Source organism: Chenopodium quinoa, unplaced genomic scaffold (genome assembly GCF_001683475.1).
Source record: "Chenopodium quinoa cultivar QQ74 unplaced genomic scaffold, ASM168347v1, whole genome shotgun sequence".
Lineage (NCBI taxonomy): Eukaryota > Viridiplantae > Streptophyta > Magnoliopsida > Caryophyllales > Amaranthaceae > Chenopodium > Chenopodium quinoa.
Genome location: NW_018742441.1, coordinates 400,144 through 423,111, shown reverse-complemented (window position 1 = coordinate 423,111; position 22,968 = coordinate 400,144). Strand labels below are relative to the sequence as shown.

Here is a 22,968-nt window from a genome sequence, read left to right as displayed (position 1 = left end):
GTCAGAAACCGGCAGCCCACTCCCCATCCAAAGGAGAAGGCAGCCGGGACCATTGATTGGTAAAAAATTCTCCTCCCTGGGAGGAACACCAACATCACTCGCCGGCCTCAGCAGCCGGTGAGAAGAAAAATATCAACTATTGATGCCTGGGAGATCATCAACCGGAAGAGAAATCAATCACTGTCTGAGTCGGCTTCAACGTCGAATTTTCCAGACAGCTTCAACAACATTTTTGCAGGGAGTGCACCTTCCTTGCATAAGAGTCAGACAGGCGGTAATACCGTCCATTCTGGCCCTCATATGATTGGAGTTGTCCCGTATATGCCTACTCAGGCCTACGGGCAGTATCCTCCTCACTTCATGCAGCCGGCCTTCTTTGGGGGTCAGGCGGCATATCCAAACGTCCAGCCTTTGGACTGACAGCTTCGTCTGCTACGCTTGGGTGAACAACCTTCTGCGTTCACTCGGGAGATAACCGAGGCGGCTCAGCCGGCCAAGGTTAAGAATGTGTTGGTTGGTACCTATGATGGTACCTCCAATCCGGAAGATCACCTCATGGCTTATACCAACCTCATGTATCTCCAGGGGTTGGATGATGCCACTTGGTGTCGATGCTTCCCGGCTACGTTGAAGGGCATTGCCCAACAATGGTTTGGTAATCTGCCAGCCGGGTCCATAGACAGCTTCAGGAAGCTTGCCTTCCTGTTTGCCTCTAACTTCTCAATGAACATCCCTGCTAAGAAAACAAGCCTTGATTTGAGCACTGTTAAGCAGGCAGAGAGAGAAGGGCTGCGCTCATATGTCAGGTGGTTCAACCTGATCAGAATTCAGATTCAGGGGTTGTCTGATGAGGTAGCTTTTACAGACTTTTTTAAGGGTCTGAGAAACGGGTCGACCTTTAAGTTCGACCTTGTCAGAAAAGGGGCTTTCACCCTACAGGCGGCCCTGAGGGAGGCGGAAAGCTATATTCAAGCTACCGATCTCTGCTCGCCTGGTAGCCAGTCGGACTCTAAGAAGTCTGACAAGCAGAAAGACAACCGGCCTACTCAGCCGGCTAAAAAGAAAGAAGAGAGCAAGAAGAGAAAGGAGGTCTGGGCGGTTAGTGATTCTGACCAGCCGTCCCAGAAGAAGAAGAAAGAATTTAAACCGTACGTCCCCAAGTACGAGTTTAACAAGGACTGCAACTCCATCCTCATGGAGATAAAGGGTCCCTTGAGAAGCCGAATCCAATGAAAAGTTCCGTTCAATCTAGGAACAAAAATAAATTTTGTCAATACCATGAGGAAGTTGGCCATGACACCAACGACTGCTTCAGCCTACAACGGACGTTGGACCGTCTAGCTGACAAGGGGATGCTGAAGTCCTATATTTCTAAGTCCCCAGCCGGGGCAAAAAAGAAAAACAAGGGTCAGTCCTCCAAGACTACCCCCCAGCCTGCTAGTAGTTCGGATACCGACAAGGAGCCGGTCTACACTATAGCAGGCGGGTTTTCATGTGGTGGCCCTACCATAAGGGGCACCAAGAGCCATCTTCGAAAGATGGACAAAGATGATGATGAGCAGGCGGAAGCCAGCTCTTCCTTCCCAGACGTCTTGATCACTCAGAAGGACAGGGGCAGCGTCCGCCGCCCCGCATGATGACCCGGTGGTCATTGAATGTAAGGTTGCCAACCAGCTGGTTAGACGAATCCTTATTGACACCGGCAGCTCATCAGACATCATCAGCCTCCGGTGCCTGCAGAAGCTGAAATACAATATCAGCAGCATGCATCCGGTAACCCACCCCTTGGTTGGTTTTGGGGGTGGGATGGTCTACCTAGCCGGAAGGATCGACTTACCCATCCGGCTGGGAGAGAAGGGCCAAGGGCGACATATTGTTGTCAGGTTCTCGGTCGTTGAGGAAATGACCGCCTATAACATTGTCCTTGGCAGGCCAACCCTCAACGTAGCCAAGGCGGTAATCATCCCATCTCTCATGCTCATCAAGTATGAGAAGGATGATGGCACTGTTGATTCCCTAAATGGGGATCAAAAGACGGCTCGGGAGTGCTACCTCTCAGCCGTCAGGGACACTGTAACCCCAGGTGTCCAGGAACCAATAGACCTTGACAATGTCAAGGATGCCGATCCAGCACCCGCCCCACCAACAGCCGGTAAGAAAAGAAAGGCACCTCTGCTGGTGGAGGTGAAGAAAGAGAAAAAATAGCAATCACTGACCGGTGAGCGGTCAGATGAGCTCCGTCCCCAACCGGCTGGAGAAAGCATTGATCTTGTTCTGGATGACAGCCGTCCAGAACGTACTGTTAAGGTTGGGACGGTTGCTCATGCTACTTTGGGTGCAAGCTTGCACCTTCTGCTGAAGGAATTCAAAGACATTTTTGCCTTTGAAGTGGAAGAGATGCCAGGCGTCAGCCCGGATCTCGCTGTCCACAAACTCGCCGTGGACCCCAAAAAGAATCCCATCCGGCAAAGAAAAGAAACCACGGCGAGGAAAGAAGTCAGGCGGCAGCTGCCGAAGTCAAAAAGCTGCTAGATGCCAGGTTCATTCGGCCTTGTAATTTTCCCGACTGGGTGGCCAATGTGGTCCTTGTTAAGAAACCGAATGGGACCTGGCGTATGTGTGTTGATTACACAGACCTCAACAAGGCGTGTCCAAAGGACAGTTATCCGCTCCTAAAGATCGACAGTCTGGTCGACTCTACAGCCGGTCACGCCTTGATGAGTTTTATGGATGCCTACTCCGGCTTCCATCAGATACCCCTGTGGAAGAAAGATCAAGAGAAGACGGCCTTCGTCTCTGATCAGGGGCTATTCTGTTACACGGTGATGCCGTTTGGCTTGAAAAATGCGCCGGCTACGTTCCAGCGGATGATTAACACGGTCTTTGTTAATCAAATTGGGAGGAATGTAGAGGCATACATTGATGACATGATAGTCAAATCCAAACAGCAGACAGATCACCTTGCTGATCTCCGAGAAACCTTCACCACACTCAGGCGGCATAAGGTCATGTTAAATCCTAAGAAATGCGTCTTTGGTGTTGAGTCTGGGAAGTTTCTCGGATTCCTGATTGATCAAAGGGGGATAGAGGCTAACCCTGAGAAGATACAGGCGGTGATTGACATGAAGTCACCCCGCACTGTCAAGGAAACGCAGAGACTAACCGGTTGCCTGGCTGCTCTGGGGAGATTCCTCAGCCGGTCAGGTGACAAATGCCTTTACTTCTTCCAAGCAATCAGGAAGAAGACCAGATTTGAATGGGGGGATGAGGCTGAGGCGGCCTTTCAACGGCTGAAAGAACACCTCCACTCTTTGCCAAGACTTGTTAGTCCATTGCCTAGGGAGGTGTTATACATGTACTTAGCTGTCTCAGACCATGCCCTCAGTGCCGTTCTCCTTGCTGAGAGAGACGGTGTTCAGCTTCCGGTCTATTTCATTAGCCATGTCTTAAAAAATGCCGAGCTCCGGTACCCCATGGTAGAAAAATTTGGCCTTGCTCTGTATATGGCTTTCAAGAAATTGAAGCCATACTTTCTGGCTCATCCGGTGGTAATCTACACCGACCAGCCCTCAAGCGGCCAATGTCTACCTTGGAGTCTTCCGGAAGAATGTTGAAATGGGCTATTGAAATGCAAAGTCTTGAAATCACTTTCGAACCTAGAAAAGCAGTGAAAGGTCAGGCGTTTGCCGACTTCATTGTTGAAATGACCCGACCGGTGCCACCGGAAAATCTTGATCAGGTTTGGAAAGTGTATGTAGACGGAAGCTCAACAAAAAGCGGCTGTGGTGCAAGAATTATATATGAGTCCCCAGAGGGGGACAAATTTGAATATGCACTGCGGTTTAAGTTTCAAGCCTCAAATAATGAGACGAAATATGAAGCCCTGCTAGCCGGTATCCACATGTGTAAGGCAGCTGATGTGTCCATTTTATATAGTATTTTACCGCCATCCCTTGGTCATAATTAGTAGTGTTTTTGGCCCTTTAGAGCCACTTTTATTACTAATTGGTGTTTTCTAGTGTTTTCGTAGATTTGGTTGACTTTTGCAGGGATTTATGCTGTTGAAGTGTTTTCCCGAGATATTTTGGAGTAATGGAGAAGCACGACCAGATTTTATAGCCCAGGGCCGGTTGGAGCCATCGAACCGGTGATTAAGGGCTCGGTATAGGTGATACTAGCGCATTTGGACCGAGTATTCAAGACCCAAAGAGGAAACCCAGATTGGCCCGAAGAATTGGAGCTCAATCAAAGTCCAAATATTGCCCCAAATGAGTCGCCCGGCCAATAAGGCTGGCGCCCGGAGGCGCGCCCGGCCGGGCGGGAGGAGCGCCCGGTGACGCGCCCGGCTGGGCGCGAGATTTCTATTAGAGATAAAAAAAGGCGCGCCCGATCGGGCGGTGCCTCGCCCGATCGGGCGCGTGTATATTAGGAGACGATTAGCGTCGTTTTAATTTGTTTTAGTTTAGGATTCTTGTACGGAGTATAAATACTCCTCCGTAATACGATTTATTTATTTTATTTTTCTCTTAATCCTTTCTCTTAGACTTTCTCTCTCTACTTAGTTTTCTCTCTCTTAATGTCTCTCTAAACTTTTATTCTTATTTCTTTGATTAATTCCAGATTTATTTTGGTGACGATTTATCTTCCCTCAATCTTAGTTATTTATTTTATTCCTTTGATCATGATTTATTTTATTGCTTTGCTTAGTTTATATTTAATTATGTGTGAGTAGTTTAATTTTTAGGGTTTATGGGGATCTAATAAATAATATGAAGGGGTAAATTATTGTTGTTGATTATCAATGCTAGATTAATTTCCTATTGATTGATTTAATGCTCTGTGACTAGATTAGGCCTATCTTTTATGCATGAGTTTGACAATATTGATTCAAGAATCGAGAGATGAGAATTAATGTTTAGGTCTAGTTTCAATAGGTAAGTTAATTTATAAATGGTTAAGTCAAGATTCGAGAGATGAGATTTAATACCGATAAATTAATTGTGTGATTGTAATAAGTAGCGAGAGCCCTTTACAATCTGGTTAATTGATGCGTTGATGATTGACTATTATTGATTGTTGGTATTGCATGATAATTTCTTATTGGATTGTTTTAATGTTTTACAATTGCGGCTTGTAAAAGTATAGCAATATCAAATTGATGAATCGAGCAGATGTTAATTTGATATTAAAGGCTATTTTCAATAAGAACTTAGATCTAGTAAATTGCGAGAGCCTATTAGATCTATGTTGATTAATAAATTGCGAGAGCCTGTTAATCATGTTATCTATGCCATGTCAATGATTGATTACCCTATTTTACCCCGGAGTATTATTTATTGGTGAACCTATGCCCTAGATCCTTTATATATTATTTTCTCCCTATTCCTACTCTTTTTAGTTTAGTCTCTTATTCATTAATAAATATTGGTTACTTAAATAATTTAGATTATAATATTTAATTAGGAGTAAAAAGACTAGTTTCCCTGTGGAGATCGACCCTACTTCCCTATCTACTTTAGTTAGTGATTTAGGTAATTATTTTTGATTAGGGGATACGACTTTACCCTGTCAAAATTTGGCGCCGTTGCCGGGGAAACGGTTTTATTTTTATTTCTGATTGTTTTTGTAGTCTAGATTATTTCTCTTTTGTCTCAGAGAGCGTTAGTTCTCTGAGACAAATCTCATATTTGCTTCTAGTTTTTGTTTATGCCCAGGTGTTCCAGATCAGGTTATATCCCATTCGATCCTGAGATCGAACGTTCCTTCCATAGACAGAAAAACTTCTACAAGCAAATCCTGGCGGATTCTGGTGATTCTAACAATAATCACCGCGATCCTCCAACTGATTCTAGTGATTTAGAGGCATCATCAGACACAGATTTAGAGATGGCGGTTCCAAAGAAGCTTAGTGATTATTCACAACCAAAGCTTACGGATTTTCCACATCTCACCCCTACTCCGGCTCTCGATGGCGTTCAATTTGAAATTAAACCTCAATTTATAACGATGATAGAGAGGAAGCAATTCAGTGGAGCAAAGGGTGAAGACCCGAATCTTCACATTGCCGACTATTGTCAATATTGCAACACCATAAGGCAAGACGGGGTCACTCAAGACCAAATCAGGGAGATTCTCTTTCCCTTTTCTTTAACTGGAAAAGCTAAATTGTGGTTTAATGGTTTGAATAGAACTACACTTGGTATTACTGACTGGGAAACTCTTGTTTTGAATTTTTATAACAAATATTATCCTGCAGAGAGAACAGCAGTACTACGAAGTGAGATTCAGAACTTCGCCCAAGAAGCCGATGAGTCTTTATATGAGGCTTGGGAGAGGTTCAAGGACTTACAAAGAGAATGCCCTCACCACAATTTAGCACAATGGCAATTAATCCAAGCGTTTTATAACGGCATTGGAAATTCCTCTAGAATAATATTAGACTCTGCATCTAGTGGGAGATTTATGAATCTTAATGTTGATGATGCAGGTTAGGTTATTGAAGATATGGAGATACACAATTCCCAATACGGGAATCCCAGAGGATTTGCTAACAAGGGGAAACATAGTGTTGACTCTGTATCCTTTTTACAAGCTCAACTTACCTCTATTTGCCAAAAATTAGATAATCTGAGCACTGCTAATGTAGCTAATGTTTCTGCAATTAATAATAATTCTAATGAGGCTTTCTGCGAAAATTGTGGTATTGTAGGTCATTGGGAGCAGGATTGCAGGAGTTCCGTGGAGAAAGTTAATGCCTTCCAAGCTTATAGGCAGAATAACCTATACTCCAACACTTACAATCCTGGGTATCGGAATCATCCATACCTTTCCTACCGGAGCACTAATGTTCAAAATCCACCACCACAAGAACCACAGGTGCCACAACAACAGCAGCAGAAACACTATCATCCCAATGCTGGCCAGAAGAATCAACCACAACAACCCCCCTCATCTTCAGACCCTTCTTTAGGGGAAATTAGAGCAATGTTGGTCAATATGCAAAAGCACATGGAGAGCAGAGATTCGACAATTGATCAAATTCTAGCGCATAATAAAATTGTAGATAATCAAATTGCGCAACTCTCCGCTACTCTACAAGCACGCCAACAGGGAGCCCTGCCGGCACAGCCGACTATGCCTACAGATCAAGCATTTGCAATTACTCTAAGGAGTGGTTCAAACTATGAAGGGCCCTCTACGCCCAGAGTTGATGAACCTATTTTATTAAATAATGCTAATCTTGATTCCATTAAACCAAACAATGTAGTTGCTAGCCCTGCAGGGCTAGAGGATAATACTAACATATCTAATTCTAAATTGCAGGGTAAAACTCCGGAGAAGGTGGCTACTCCAGACAAAGAGAAGAATGCTCAAAAGCCAATTATCAAACTTCCTTTCCCCAATCGTCAATTGAAGACAAACTTGGATAAGCAGTTTGGTAAGTTCCTAGAGGTAGTTAAAGATTTGAAGGTAACAGTTCCCTTTACTGAATTGATCACACAAATCCCCTCATATGCAAAATTTATGAAAGAAATTTTGACGAGAAAAAGGTCTATTAGTGAGGTAGAGACAGTAGCTTTCACTGCAGAGTGTAGTGCCGTACTTCAAAATAAGTCTCTACCTAAATTGAAAGATCCGGGTAGTTTTTTTATCCCTTGTCATATTGGTAATCTTCTGATTGATAGTGCATTATGTGATTTGGGTGCTAGTGTTAGCGTCATGCCATTATCTGTGTGTTCTAAGTTGAATATGGGTAAATTAAAAGCTACCAATATAACTCTACAAATGGCCGACCGTTCTTTCAAATACCCCCTAGGTGTTTTAGAGGACGTCCCCGTTAGAGTAGGTAAATTTTATATACCTGTTGATTTTGTTGTTCTTGATATGGCTGAGGACATGCAAACCCCAATTATTTTGGGTAGACCATTCCTTAACACAACAGGAGCAATTATAGATGTAAGAAGTGGTAAGTTAACACTATCAGTAGGGGACGATAAAGTTGTTTTTAATCTGAATAATGCCCCTAAAAGCTCCATGACTGAGGAGAAATGTTTCAGTGTTAATGTGGTTGTAAATTATTCTAATAAGCCCCAAGCTCTTGAAAAAGATCCCTTGGAGGCGGTACCTTGTGTTGCATCCTTTTCAGATGAGATAGACAAATGGCAGAAGGAAGTCGATGCAATAGAAAGAGCACTCTACAATGTTGGTCTTGGTTTCGAGGATGAACAAGTGGAACCGATAGAGCAAGTTGTGCGAATCGAGCCTACGGTAACTGTTCTGCCAGATCGAGTTGCAAGTGTTGAACGCAATGAAAATTTGAAGCAACATTCGATCGAAGAAGGGTTTTTAGTGCGTAGCATTGAAGATCCCCCAGTCCAAGTCATGGAGGATCCACCAGATAAGGCCACTTGACGTCCCACAGGTTATGTCAGGAAGCCGCATCGCAGCCTAAACATCGCTAGACCGGGTGAGAAACCACCCGATCAAGCGTTAGGCCAAGGGTCTTAGGAATTGTACTTGGTAAGAAGGTCGTGCGGGACCTAGATAAACCAGCGCTTTGCGGGAGGCAACCCGTATTTTTAATGATTTTTAAACCAGTTTTTCTTTTCGTTTTCTTAGGTGAGGAGAGATGAGGGAATTTAATGAGTTTTATGAGTGTTTGTACAGGTTTGAAGGAAAAGAGTTAGACAACTTTTTGAGAACAGAAGGAAATTAGCTTTCCCCGATTTAGTCTCGGACCCGATCGGGCGAAGTTCGCCCGATCGGGCGCGAGAGCAGGGCTTCAAAAACAATAATTTTCGCCCGACCGGGCGCGAATTTTGACGTTTACGGACTAATTTGTCCGCCCGATCGGGCGCGAGAAGAGAAGAAATTTTTGGCAAAAATCGCCAGGCCGGGCGAAGTCCGCCCGACCGGGCGAGAGAACAAAGCCATGCTACTGAAGATCGCCCGACCGGGCGAGCCACCGCCCGACCGGGCACGAGGGATTTCAGACGCCCTTTTCTTCTTCTTTCTTTCTTCTTTCTTCACTTCTTCTTTCCTCTATTACTTTCTCTCTCTAAAACTCAAATTTTCTCTAACTTCTCTCTAAGATTTCTCCTCCATTACCAATCCAAATTCAAAACTTTTTATATATTTGTGATCTTCTCTTCATTCTCTTCACTCTCATACAAAAATTTTTCAGTTTTAATTCAAAATATTTTCGACCCATTTCTCTACATGGCTTCAAAGAGGGCAAGATCAATTTTTGGTAGGAGCTCCAGCTCGAGGGAGGAGTACAACCCAGACTTGCAACTCCCGTATTGGCCGAAGATCCGGATCGTGAGCCGGGAACAGAAAGAACGATTGGAGCATTTGGTCGGTCATGAGGTAATCCTTTCTCGGTGGTTACACCGCCCTACCCTAGAATCATATGGTTTGTTTGATTATGTTAAACGATTTTTGAATGATATTGGCATGAGAAAATTCGTTGACATGCATTATCCTACATACCGAGAACTCACCTGTGAATTCTTGTCCACTTTTCATGTTGTTAGTAGTAGGAACGGGCCTAATTTATTTTTCAGGTTAAATAATAGAAATATTAGTTTAACTTTTGTTGAATTTTGTAAAATATTTGAATTAAATTCTGAATTATCTCACCAGTGGCATGAAGATTATAAAATGGGTGATTTATATTTCGCTTTGACTGGTTTACTTGCCCCCGACTCCCAACATGCTAGTACTAAACCCATTCACCACCTTGTCCCGAAAATCTGGCAAAGATTTGCGGGATTGTGTGTTTTGGGTAGGGCCGAGCCTCATAACGCTCAAACCAACGAACTAGCTATAATAGGTCACTATGTATACGGGTTCGGGAAATTGAACATAGGCAGGTTCATAGTTCATCACCTGAGTCGGCATGCCACAGCCAGCACCACTTCCAAGTCCCCTATCCGTTTAGGTGGCCTCATCACTCGATTAGCGGTGAAAAAGGCCGGTTTTGTAGTAGACGGACCCCACCAGCTGACTAACTGTGGACCAGATACCTACATGACTGCTAGGTATTTTGAGGATGTGGGGTGGGTAAGGCCGGATAGCGAGCAGACACCCTTTTGGTGTATTCAGACTGGGAACGAGCAACCTTTGCCTATTTTTCCCCTTCCCAGTCCAGACTTGACCGCGTTTCCCCAGGGCAACTTTCTTACACTTATGATACTTTAGTTGCCAACGCTAGGGGCAGGCACCACCACCACCAGTTCCACCACCTCAGCCCCAGCCCGAGGTGGCTTTCTCTCCACCTCGTATGTCCCATTCCGTCCCTCATGTTGACTCTGACCCAGTTTGGGATTTTCAGAGTATAGGTCAGGCCCTAAGCATGCACAGACTGACCTTAGGAGGATGGTGGGCTCTATTGACCACAGGTTAGGGTACCTAGAGAGGAACCAGGGTAGAGCTCTCTACCCTATGTACGATGATTATGCTCGTCGGGGCAACATTCCCGACGACGCTATTCACCCTGACTGGTTTCAGCCTCCACCCCAGGGATACGATAGGGATCCCACTGCCCGTGGTATTTACTCTGACTATTCTTCCTTTTTCGGGTACGGGCAAGACATTCCTTTCGGGGGACCGGCGGGGGGGGGGGGGGAGTTTTCACGCTGACTATTTTGGTGGTAGCTCTTCAGGTGCAGGTGGTGCAGGTGGCAGTGGAGGTGCGGGGTTCGGCTCGATGGACGAGGATGATGAGGACTAGCTATGTTGGGCTAGTTTCCGAGCCAATGAGGACATTGTCTGATTCTGGCTTGGGGGAGATTTTGGTTTGGTATTTTTCTTTTTCTCTTTTCTTTTATTTTTGGTGTGTTTTCTTAGGTTAGATTTTTCGCTTTCTAGGTTAGTTTTATTGCTTTCTTTATATTTAAAAAATACAAAAAAAATTGAAAAACTAAAAAAATTCAAAAATACGTTCCAATGAATTATAAATTATGCTTCCCTGTGCCCCTTACTTTAGAAATTTGTTTTGATCCTTGGTATTTGATGATGGACATTGTGGATTAGTTGATCATGATATGATGTTTGATTGCCTTGAAACCTTTACATGCGTCAGTTTTTTCCAACTACTTGTGAATATAGTGCTTGACTAGTTGATTTGGTTAGGAAATGTGTGATAGTTCCATTTTTCCTGGTATGTCAATAAATTTGAGTATTGATTTGCAACTACTAGTAATGTTTATATGATTCATTATTATGCACATTGTGGAGGACGAAGGCATTTGTTCTTTTAGATAACCTCCAGATATTGTAGATACATTTGTTCCCTTCTTGCTACCCATGTTGTTACCTTGACTTTTTGTTGTTTATTAGCCATATTACAAGCCTATTTTGCCCCATTGGTTACTAGTCCCAAGCTTGGCTTGGGGGAGCTATTAGTGAGTGAGGTGTGGGAGTTTGTAGTGTGCTATTTATTTGCACAATTTGGGTGAGATTTGGAGAAGTTGTTTTGTTGATTATTCATGTTTATTTTTGATGAGTTTGAGAGTTATATTTTCTTGAAATAAATAAAGCATGATATTATGAAAAAAGAGAAGTTCAAAGAAAAAAAATGTGAAAAAAATAAGCGAACTTCAAAAGAAAAAAAAAAGAAAAAAAATGTTCAAATGTTCTAGTTGGAGGTTTGTAAAGAATAATTTTGAGCCTCAATGAAAAAAAAATTCAAGTTTGGAAAATAAAGTTTGTTTATTCACTCCACTTCATTATTATATTTTTATGAGTGATTATTGTAAGTGTTGGAATTATTTATTATGATTGGAGTATATTTGGTTAATGTTAGAGTTGGTTATGTAGGAGATGTATGATCATTATTTATTTTTGTTCATGGGTTTTACTAGGATATGGCTCCTTTAAGCATAGCTTTTCTCTCACGTATTTCCAAATTTATCCTACCCTTTACCCTAGCCTTACATTACAAGCTTTAAAGACCTTCCGACCTTTGTGCATAGAATTGTATGAATGTGAAAGTGTTGCTTATCAATGCAATTTATGATTTGGCATATTTCGAGTCGACTAGTAGGATTGAGCGTTCATTGTTTTTATACACACGAGAGTGTGAGTTGGGAGGGCATTGTTCACATTAAAGGGGTGGTTGGAGAGCGATCGAGTACATCTTTTACTCGCCACATAAATGAGAGTCGAGTGTGTGAGCACTAGTCTTGAATTCTATATACTCTTGTGGTTTGCTCTGTTTGACAATTGTTAGGGAAGAAAGGTTATTGGATGGATTTGATTGGTTGACTCTGAAGCGTATTTATTTGATTTACCCTGGATCGTTTGTGCTTGATTTTTACTTATTGGGGTGAAGCATATTTATTGATTCATTGATGAGATCTTTGCTTAGGGACAAGCAAAGGTTTGGCTTGGGGGAGTTTGATGTGTCCATTTTATATAGTATTTTACCCCCGTCCCTTGGTCATAATTAGTAGTGTTTTTGGCCCTTTAGAGCCACTTTTATTACTAATTGGTGTTTTCTAGTGTTTTCGTAGATTTGGTTGACTTTTGCAGGGATTTATGCTGTTGGAGTGTTTTCCGGAGATATTTTGGAGCAATCACGAGCACTGGAGAAGCACGACCAGATTTTATAGCCCAGGGCCGGTTGGAGCCATCGAACCGGTGATTAAGGGCTCGGTATAGGTGATACCGGGGCATTTGGACCGAGTATTCAAGACCCAAAGAGGAAACCCAGATTGGCCCGAAGAATTGGAGACCAATCGAAGTCCAAATATTGGCCCAAATGAGTCGCCCGGCCAAAAAGGCTGGCGCCCGGAGGCGCGCCCGGTGACGCGCCCGGCCGGGCACGAGATTGCTATTAGAGATAAAAAAAGGCGCGCCCGATCGGGCGCGTGTATATTTAGGAGACGATTAGCGTCGTTTTAATTTGTTTTAGTTTAGGATTATTGTACGGAGTATAAATACTCCTCCGTAATACGATTTATTTATTTTATTTTTCTCTTAATCCTTTCTCTTAGACTTTCTCTCTCTACTTAGTTTTCTCTCTCTTAATCTCTCTCTAAACTTTTATTCTTATTTCTTTGATTAATTCCAGATTTATTTTGGTGACGATTTATCTTCCCTCAATCTTAGTTATTTATTTTATTCCTTTGATCATGATTTATTTTATTGCTTTGCTTAGTTTATATTTAATTATGTGTGAGTAGTTTAATTTTTAGGGTTTATGGGGATCTAATAAATAATATGAAGGGGTAAATTATTGTTGTTGATTATCAATGCTAGATTAATTTCCTATTGATTGATTTAATGCTCTGTGACTAGATTAGGCCTATCTTTTATGCATGAGTTTGACAATATTGATTCAAGAATCGAGAGATGAGAATTAATGTTTAGGTCTAGTTTCAATAGGTAAGTTAATTTATAAATGGTTAAGTCAAGATTCGAGAGATGAGATTTAATACCGATAAATTAATTGTGTGATTGTAATAAGTAGCGAGAGCCCTTTACAATCTGGTTAATTGATGCGTTGATGATTGACTATTATTGATTGTTGGTATTGCATGATAATTTCTTATTGGATTGTTTTAATGTTTTACAATTGCGGCTTGTAAAAGTATAGCAATATCAAATTGATGAATCGAGCAGATGTTAATTTGATATTAAAGGCTATTTTCAATAAGAACTTAGATCTAGTAAATTGCGAGAGCCTGTTAGATCTATGTTGATTAATAAATTGCGAGAGCCTGTTAATCATGTTATCTATGCCATGTCAATGATTGATTACCCTATTTTACCCCGGAGTATTATTTATTGGTGAACCTATGCTCTAGATCCTTTATATATTATTTTCTCCCTATTCCTACTCTTTTTAGTTTAGTCTCTTATTCATTAATAAATATTGGTTACTTAAATAATTTAGATTATAATATTTAATTAGGAGTAAAAAGACTAGTTTCCCTGTGGAGATCGACCCTACTTCCCTATCTACTTTAGTTAGTGATTTAGGTAATTATTTTTTATTAGGGGATACGACTTTACCCTGTCAGCAGCAGGGGCAACGAAGATTGACGCCTACTCTGATTCACAGTTGGTCGTTAGCCAGTATGAGGGAACATATGAGGCAACTCACCCGGCTATGATCAAATATCTTCAGGCAGTCAAGGAAGAGACTGGGGCACTTGAGGATTTCCGTCTGAATCAAGTGCCCAGCCAGGCGGATGCATTGTCCAAATTGGCTTCATCCGCCTGCTGTGATACTCCTCGGTCGGTCTTTTGGGAAGTTCTTGAAAAAAGAAGCATACATGAAGAGCCCATTAGAACCCTAGACCAAAGCTCCACCTGGATGGATGCCATCCGGGCTTATCTTTCAGACGGCACACTTCCTGATTCACCACAGGAAGCAGCCGTCCTGAAGAAGCGAACTGCAAGCTTCGAGTTGAAAAATGGAGAACTCTTCAAGGCTGGGTTTCTTAAACCCCTACTGAAGTGTGTTACCCCAGAAAAGGGGAAGGAAGTTCTCGAAGACTTGCACTCGGGATTCTGCGCCTCCCACATAGGCGGCAGGTCCCTAGCCGTCAGAGCCAGACGACATTACTTTTGGCCCACTCTTGAAGCAGACGCCAAGGAGTTGGTAAAGAAATGTGACAAGTGCCAAAAGTTTGGAAAACTTATTCATCGCCCGGCTACTGATTTGACGGCAATCCACAACCCAATCCCATTTGCTAAATGGGGCATGAATATCTTGGGTCCTTATACGCCTGCTCCAGGCGGAAAGCGCTACATTTTGGTGGCTGTGGATTATTTCACCAAACTGGTAGAATCTGAGCCGGTTAAAAACATCAAGACAAAGGATGTCATCTCTTTCATCTGGAAGAACATCATCACCCGGTTTGGGGTACCTATGTCTATGGTGTTTGACAATGGCCCTCAGTTTGAAACCCCCCAGCTCAAGACTTGGTTAGGAGATCAGGGTATCTCGCATTGTTTTGCATCAGTCGGCCGACCCCAAGCAAATGGCCAAGTTGAAGCCTTCAACAAACTCATCTCAGATGGCATTAAAAAGAAAATTGAACAGGCCGGTGGCTTGTGGGCAGAAGAGTTGATTCATGTCCTATGGGCCATCCGGACTACTGTGAAAGGGGCAACCGGCGAAACCCCATTTCTCATGGTATACGGTGCTGAAGCCGTTTTGCCTATTGAGCATTATGAGTCGACTCTCAAAGTTATGCTCTATGATGAAGAGGCGAATTGGGAGGCCATGCGGCTGGCATTGGACTCCCTCCCGGAGCGTAGGGGCAATGCTGTCCTGCGCCATGAGATATACCGTCTGAGGATGACCAGAGCCTATAACAAGAGAGTGCACAAGCGTCCTTTTAAAGTGGATGACTTTGTGTTACGGAAAATAGAGCCAACCGGTAGGGCCAATGAGCTGGGAAAGCTAACACCCAATTGGGAAGGCCCCTACCGGATTTATGAAGAAGTAAGGGATGGCACCTACCGCCTGGAAACCCCAGACGACAGACGTCTGCCTAGAACTTGGAATGTAGACAATCTAAAAAAGTACTACTTCTGAGATTGTAAACTTTTAGTAAACAGTAAGTCAATCAATGAAGATTCAGACTTTGTTTGCAAAATCGAGTTATTACTTAATTATCCATCCGGGTAATACCCAGGCGGATTTTTCTTTGCCTAACTAAGTTTGACACTTAGTAAAGGTTACATCTGTCGGACCGCCTGGGTAATACTCGGATCCCTTGTTCATTTAAATTTAATACTTTGTTTATTCAACTGCCTGATCATCCGCCTGGGTAATACCCAGACGGACCCGCTTGTTTAAAAAACTAAAGTTTGATACTTAGTGTAAATCTAATACTGACTAAAAACTAAGCACAAAAACGTTTAGTGGCTATACAACCGGTCTCAAACAAGACCTGAGGCTAAAAAGTCGGATGGTTGCTCATTTTATAAAATCGCCTGCCCCAACATGGACAAAGGTGTCCGGCGACACCCCTCCGGGTGCAATCGTCGCAGAGAACAGGCTATTTGTCGGTTCTATGTACCAATGCAGACGACGAAAATTGAACGACCAAATTGGCAAACTCATAGCCGTCTGACCAAAATAGCCTATGAAGAGCGAACAAAAATTCCAGATACAGGATGCCCATATGCATCAGTCGGTCATTGGTGGAAATTCTTACTTGGGTTATTTATTCCAAAGTTGCACTCACTTCCCCTATTGGGGCACAGGTTTGTGTAACGGCTACGCGTCAACCCTAGACGGAATTTAACCGCCTGTGTAAGAAGCTCAAAACACCCACTTTTATGGCCGGCTGTGCACTTGGTTTGGGGCAATCACCATTGTGATTGATTGGCCTAAAAACACTCCATAATTCTCCAAGTATCAAGTGTTTTCAAGCCAATCAATCAACCTGGCACTAAACCAACCGCACAGCCGTCCAGGGGCAAGAGCACCCGGACATGCAAGCCGGTAAACAACATTGTTGGCATACAGCCGCAGAAAGGGGGGAGGACCGCCTAAGGCTTAGGCAGAGTCTTCTCCGGCTGAGCTTGGCTGGCTTGGCCCTCTTGCTGATCATCCGCCTGCTCCTCATCATCAAAGACTTCATATCCCTGCTCAGAAGCCCAGTCTTTGAAGCGAGGCGGTGGAGCATCACCCAGTTGCTGGGCATCATACACCTCAGTGGCGTAATCATACCTCAACTTATAGACCTTAAAGTCTATTTCTGGGTAAAGGAGGCCCTAGGTGATCTTCAGGCGGGCCAAGTTGTCCCGCTCATTCTCCTCGGTCAGCCGGGTCTGCTCCTCGGCCAGCTCATCCGCCTGCTTGTTGCGTAGGGTCATGAGCTCGAGCTTCAGGCGGTCATTGTCAGTCCGGAGTTGGGCATTCTCTTTGTCAGCATCCTCTAATGCCTTGAGATCAGACTTGGCATCTTTCAGCTGCTTGTCAAGGTCATCATCCCGACTGTTAGCTTCATCGTTTGCAGCCGTTAAACTCCGGATCAGCTCCTCCTGTTTCAACTCTACTGCTTTAATCTTTAAATTACACATATAATCATAATGTTCAGCAAAGTTGAGGTTTTCTAAGGCCCTCCGTTTGGCGACATTTACCTCTTCTTGCTTCCGCCTGAAGGGGCCCCGGGGACTGTCCACCCTCACCATAGCCTGAATCAATAGCAGTCGGTTAAAGAGTTACTTAGTCAAATTAAAGATGAAAGACATTAAGATAGAAAAACCATGTACCTCAGCCAGAGAGCCCATTATCCGGTCAAAGTCCACAACCTGCAGATCAGGTATGGATGCCTTCTCGCACCGGGTGAGAGTCCTCACCAACCGTCTTGCGAATCCTGGAAGGTCCGGCTGGTCAGAAGTCGGACCTGCATCAAAAGTAGTGCTATGTGAGATAGAAGCAGCGTAGCTGGCATTCATCCGTTGCCGGCTGCTGACGGACCCTTTTGAAGTATCAACCTTGGTCTTGATTCTCATGAAATCAAGTGGCCAAGGTATTTCAGTTCCTTCCTTACTTTGAGCTTCCAGATTGGTCTCCGGCTTGTTTTCCTCCCCGGTGGTTGCCGTACCGTCTGCAACCTCAGGTGGCATGCCACCCTTCGATGCCGTTAAGGCATCCGGCGTCTTCTGCTGTTCTGAGCTTTCACTGAGCTTTTTCAGAACAGCAGGGGATTTGCCCCCAGTCGTTGGATGACCAGATTGGGCAGAGCCTTGTTTTTTTTGGGGGGGTCCTTTCTGGCGGCTTTGGCAGCCGGAGCCTTTTCAAGATCATCTCCTTGCCTTTTGAGAAGCTTGGAGAATGATCGAGGGATTCTCTTGGCAGACTCCTGAGAAAGAAGCAAATATGAGTATACCCAACCGGTATAAAAAAAAGAAGAAGAAGAAAAAAATGCAAACATTAAGTCAGGCGGTCTTACCCCGCCTTTCTTGTTGTCCTTTGCCTCGACGGCTGCCTTTTTGGCAAGAGCCGCCTCCTTGCGCAATTGCGCAGCCGATTTAGCAGGAGTCTTGTCTTAGTCAACCATCTTCAGGGCTTCTTCTGCAATAACAAGAATTTCAAGTTAGAAAGAATCAAGGCAAATTTGCAATAAAAAGAAAAATAACAATTGTTCCGGGTGTGAAGTATTCTACCCTTGGGAAACATTGTGCTCAGTCCGCAGGCGGACAAAAAGAATTCATCTTTGAAGAAGTCCGGGTGGGGGATCTAGTTTTTAGGAACAATAATGTGAGTCCCATCCCCCATGGGCTCAGTTGTAGTTTCAAAAAACCTCGGCTCCTTGATCTGCTCCCGGGCTTTAGTAGATATTTCCGGGAGAGGGCATTTGCGTCCAAGAAGAGTCGGCTCAGTGTTGTACCGGCGTAGTGTCCGGTTGTGTCTTAGGGTGGGGGAGGAAATCAAATAAAACTTGTTTTTCCACCCGGACCATTTGGACACTTTGTCCAAAGTCATTAAGTATTGGGGCAAGGTAGTCAGAGTATACCATGCCCCATGGCCGCCTGGAGCCTTGCTCAAATAGTGCATGTGAGCAAAGGCAGAGAAGCTAGGGTTCAAATTTTGGAACTCGCAGGCGGCGATGTAACTTAAAATGTTCACCCACGAGTTTGGGGTGAGCTGCTAAACCCCCAAATCGTACCCCTTTAGGATTTTCCTAATCCCGGGGTGGAGGGGGAACCGGAGGCCGGCTTCTATTACCGCCTCATAGCAGATGAAGTAGTCATCTGCATGATTAATGTTGTCCCCCCAGGCCATTACAGCATCAGCCGGAGGGACAATAACTTCCCATCCCCTTCCAAAGGGATGTTTCTCCTTAAAGGCCCTAAACCCGCTGTTAAGAAGGGCGATGTTGCTCGGCAGCATCCGGGTTCTCTTAGGGTTGGGGTTGTCAGCTACTTTTGGCGGCTGCTGATAGTCAGCCGCAAAATCCCCCTGGTCAGAGCCGGAAGACTCTGCTCTTGATCCCTGGCCGGCCTCAGCATCGCCGACTTCATTGGAGGAGGCGGCTCCCTCGTTAACAACCTCTCTTACCCCCGAGCTCCCGGATGTAGAAGGAGCCTCTTCGTCGGATCCACTCTCCTCCAAATCCCTCGGATCCCCATCCGGGAAAACCTCATCGGCTGGCACTCTCATGGTGCGCCGGCTTTTAGACCGCGTGGCCGTTTGTTTCGTTCTGGCCATTGTGTCCTGCACAGACACAGAGAGGGAGGAATTCGGAGATGAGCATATTGGTTCCGACAGTCCAGAAGAGGCACCCCCTGTTCTAGACTTAGCCGTTCCGGGGGATCGACTGAGTGTCCTAGGCAGTGCCGAGTGGGTGGATGGGGAACTCATTTATATTTTTTATTTTATTTTCTTAAGAAAGCCGGGCATACAGGCGGAAAAAATGGTATGTAAATCGAAAGGGAGAAAAGCTAAAGTGGTATAGGCGGTTACCTTGCTTTGACTCTGGAAAATCTGAAAACCGCTACAGCCGGTGAACCGGGTGATGAACTGCTAGCACTCGGAAGCTTGAAATTCGCTGATTATGCAGGCGAGAGCAGAGATAAATCTCTCTAGAATCTCTCTTTTTCTCTCTCTAAAAAGTCAATGTGAATGTAAAGTGTGAAAAGGAGGGGGGGTAACTTTCTATTTATAGAAAGTAAAAGTGGGGGGAAAATTTTGATTTGAAATTCAAAATTTTACCCCGTTACTGTTCACCTATGAGAGGTGGACACGTGTCACAGGCCCCACGTGACATGCACGTGCGACCTGTGAGGGGCAAAATGTTTAGGGTATTTTTACCCTAGACACGTGGGCCAATGAGAGCTCTCCACGTGTCGAGTTCAGGATGGCCCATGTGGCCCAACATCCTCTTGACACGTGGACCAATGAGAGGTCGCCACGTGTCGAGCTTAGGATGGCCCATGTGGCTCAGCATCCTCTTGACACTTGGCGCCCTCATATATGTTTCCGAAATGGCGGCCTTCAAAGGCCCAGATTCCTAGGAGCGCTGTAAAATGGTGCAGCCCACTAAAATCTAGGTCAAGTGACCTAGGTAGGGGCACTTTTCCCAACGACCCTATAAATAGAGAGATATTTCCCCATTTTGGGGACAAATTGAATCATTTATTACACCCTTATTCTCTCACATCAGAGAAAGACTTGAGCTTGGAATCCGAGCAGATCCCTACCTAAATTTCCGTTCTCTTTATTCCGTTTCAAGTCGCTAACTTGACCGTCGGAGGCGGAGCTCCAACCACCCGGAGTCTCCGTTATTTTGCAGGTGTAGCTCAGCCGGAATCAGATTTCGTGACGTAACTCTCCCAAGGGACAAAATCACCCAAAACAGGTTTTAGAATCCATACCTTATGAGATTCCATTCCAATATATTGAACCAAACACCCCCTTATGAAGTTTTGAATAGTATTTGGATAATTATATCCTCTAAAATATTAATTTACTTATTTTCTCTTATTAATGCTAATTGTTACTTTTTTTGAACTCTTAAGAATAGTGTGAGGACAATTTATACCCTTAAGAATGTCAAATTGAAAGTGTTCCTTGGACATCGCAAGTTATAACGCGCGCATTGCGTGCGTTAGCCACACTATTTAATATATAAATATTTTTATAACGTCATAGAAAAATGAGCAAAGCCCGGTTTCTCATGCTGAGAAACATAAGTTGTTTATCAAGGGTCAAATATATAACTTCAATTGGTTACTGAAGGGTATATATGGACAATGACGGATCTTGAATAGTTTTCTTTCAGGGGCCAAACATGTTTAAACTAAGACATAAATTTGACCTAAAACTTATTGATTATCAATTAATTCATATGTTTCATTTCTATCATTTTTCTTTTTGACAAAGGGAATTTCTATTTATGGTTAAACTTATAGATTGGCAAATGCATAATTCAAATTGTTAGTCGTAGACTTATATGTATTTAAACTGAGGAAATGATGAGCTTGAAAAGAAATACTTTAATTATCTGTAGTGATTTATGTTGATTAGAATATTTTTGTCCATTGATAAAGGTGATAATTATGTGTATTATAAAAAGAAAGTGAAGAAAATACTACAGAGTACATAATTACATAGTCCATACTAGAGACCTAGAGTATACTCCATTTTGTAAAATCTTGAAACTTAAAAAGCAAAATTTAGTAGCTTGCTTTTTTTCCCTACTAAATGAAAAGATGTGTCTGACAAAATCAATGAGAAATTCGCCAATACTCCATTCTTGTGGGGTCAGCATTTTTTATTTTGTTGGAAACGTATTATCTAAAAGGGAAGCTGTTATCGAGAGCCGGAAAGGAAGTTCTTATAAAATCAGTTATACAGGCTATTCCGACTTATTTGATGGGGGTATATAAGTTGCCTAATAGTGTCATCGATGAAATTCGATCCCTCACTGCAAGATTTTGGTGGGAAAATTCGGATGCTAGGAGGAGAGTCCACTGGTTAAACTGGGAGGTTATGTGCACACCAAAGTGCTTGGGAGGGATGGGTTTTCGGGATATGGGAGTCTTTAATGAAGCACTCCTTGGTAAGCAAGCTTGGCGACTTATCAACAATCCCGGATCACTGTTTGGGCGAGTTATGAAAGGCAAATATTTCCCTCACTCGGATTTTTTAGAGTCCTCTCTTGGCTTTAATGGCAGTTACGCATGGCGTGGAATATGGGGAGCTAAATCTCTTGTAAAAGAAGGGGTGGTCTGGAGCGTAGGTGATGGCTCTAAAATCAGAATTTTTGAAGACCCGTGGCTAGCCGATGAAAAGGGGAGGTTTGTTTTTACTCTAGGGATTGATAGGCTTAATGTGGTCAAGGATTTAATAAATGTTGAAACAAATGATTGGGACTATGAGCTGCTTTTCGAGAATTTTGAAGAGAGCGATGTAAAATGCATTATGACTATACCACTTAGTCTCAGAACTCAGGATGATATTCTGACATGGGCTTTCTCCAAAGACGGGGTATATGATGTGAAATCTGCATATATGATTGAGAAGACTTGTGATTTAGGGGCTTTCCATCAAGTGTGGGTTGATATTTGGGGCCTTGATACGATCCCAAAGGTCAAACTCTTTCTCTGGTGAATTTGCTCCAACTCCCTGCCAACTTGTGCTCTTTTGTATCATAGGCACATGAGGGATTCGGGTCTCTGCCCATGGTGATCTAGTGCTCCTGAAACGCTGCATCATATATTCTTTGGTTGTCCGGCTGTGCAAGACTTGTAGGTTGAGTGTGAATGCTCTGAACTTGCTGTCACAGACCCGGCTTTTGACTTAAAGAAACTCTTTTGAGGTGGAAGCAAGGGAATGAGAGGAAGTGCTTAATTGGGGTTGCATTGTTATGGCAGATTTGGGTGCCGTGGGAATGAGAAAGTATTCAATGGAAAAGAAATCCCTCACCTAATAGTAAGAGACAGAGTATTTTGCTTGGTGGAAGATTGTGGTAAATATGCTGCTAAGGTTTATGGTTCGGTCAGCAAAAGAAAGTGCAAAAGCCCGAAGAAATGGCTCCCTCCTCCCTCTGATTTTGTGAAGATTAACTGCGACGCTTGCTGTAGGGAATAATTTCAAGCCTTTAAATTCCACTAGCTTGAACCCCACTGTGATCATACACTAAAGTACGGTGGCGTCCAAAAGGGAAGAAGATAGAGCAAAAGAGTCGCCAACAAGTTTTTTTTAAGGAACTTGTAAACCATTCACGAGGTGAAGGTTACACCCCTTAACGATCCAAGAGATCGTCAACTCCATAAGGTCTAGAACCAAATAAGGGTTCGGGGATGATGGTACAAATCCAACCTAAAAGAGATTGAACCTTCCATAATAATAGGCCTCTACTTTATTCTGATCGTATTCATGTGCGCTTTCTGATTAACATGCAATCATTAGGTTAACCCTAAACCTGTTTAATCTATGTTGGTTGAATTTAATGCACAATAAATCTATTATTGGCGATCACTTGAATT

General features: G+C 43.5%; 1 protein-coding gene across 1 annotated transcript; it reads left to right on the top strand.

The window, feature by feature from the left end:
• Positions 1-21,352: 21,352 nt before the first annotated feature.
• On the top strand, positions 21,353-22,090 carry LOC110716737 (uncharacterized mitochondrial protein AtMg00310-like). Its single transcript, XM_021895373.1, has one exon. The coding sequence runs from the start codon at positions 21,353-21,355 to the stop codon at positions 22,088-22,090; it is 738 nt and encodes a 245-aa protein (XP_021751065.1).
• The last annotated feature ends 878 nt before the right edge of the window (positions 22,091-22,968 follow it).

Bases quoted from the DNA above. Each gene is read 5' to 3' on its own strand.
- LOC110716737 (XM_021895373.1), top strand. From the start codon at position 21,353: ATGGGGGTATATAAGTTGCCTAATAGTGTCATCGATGAAATTCGATCC.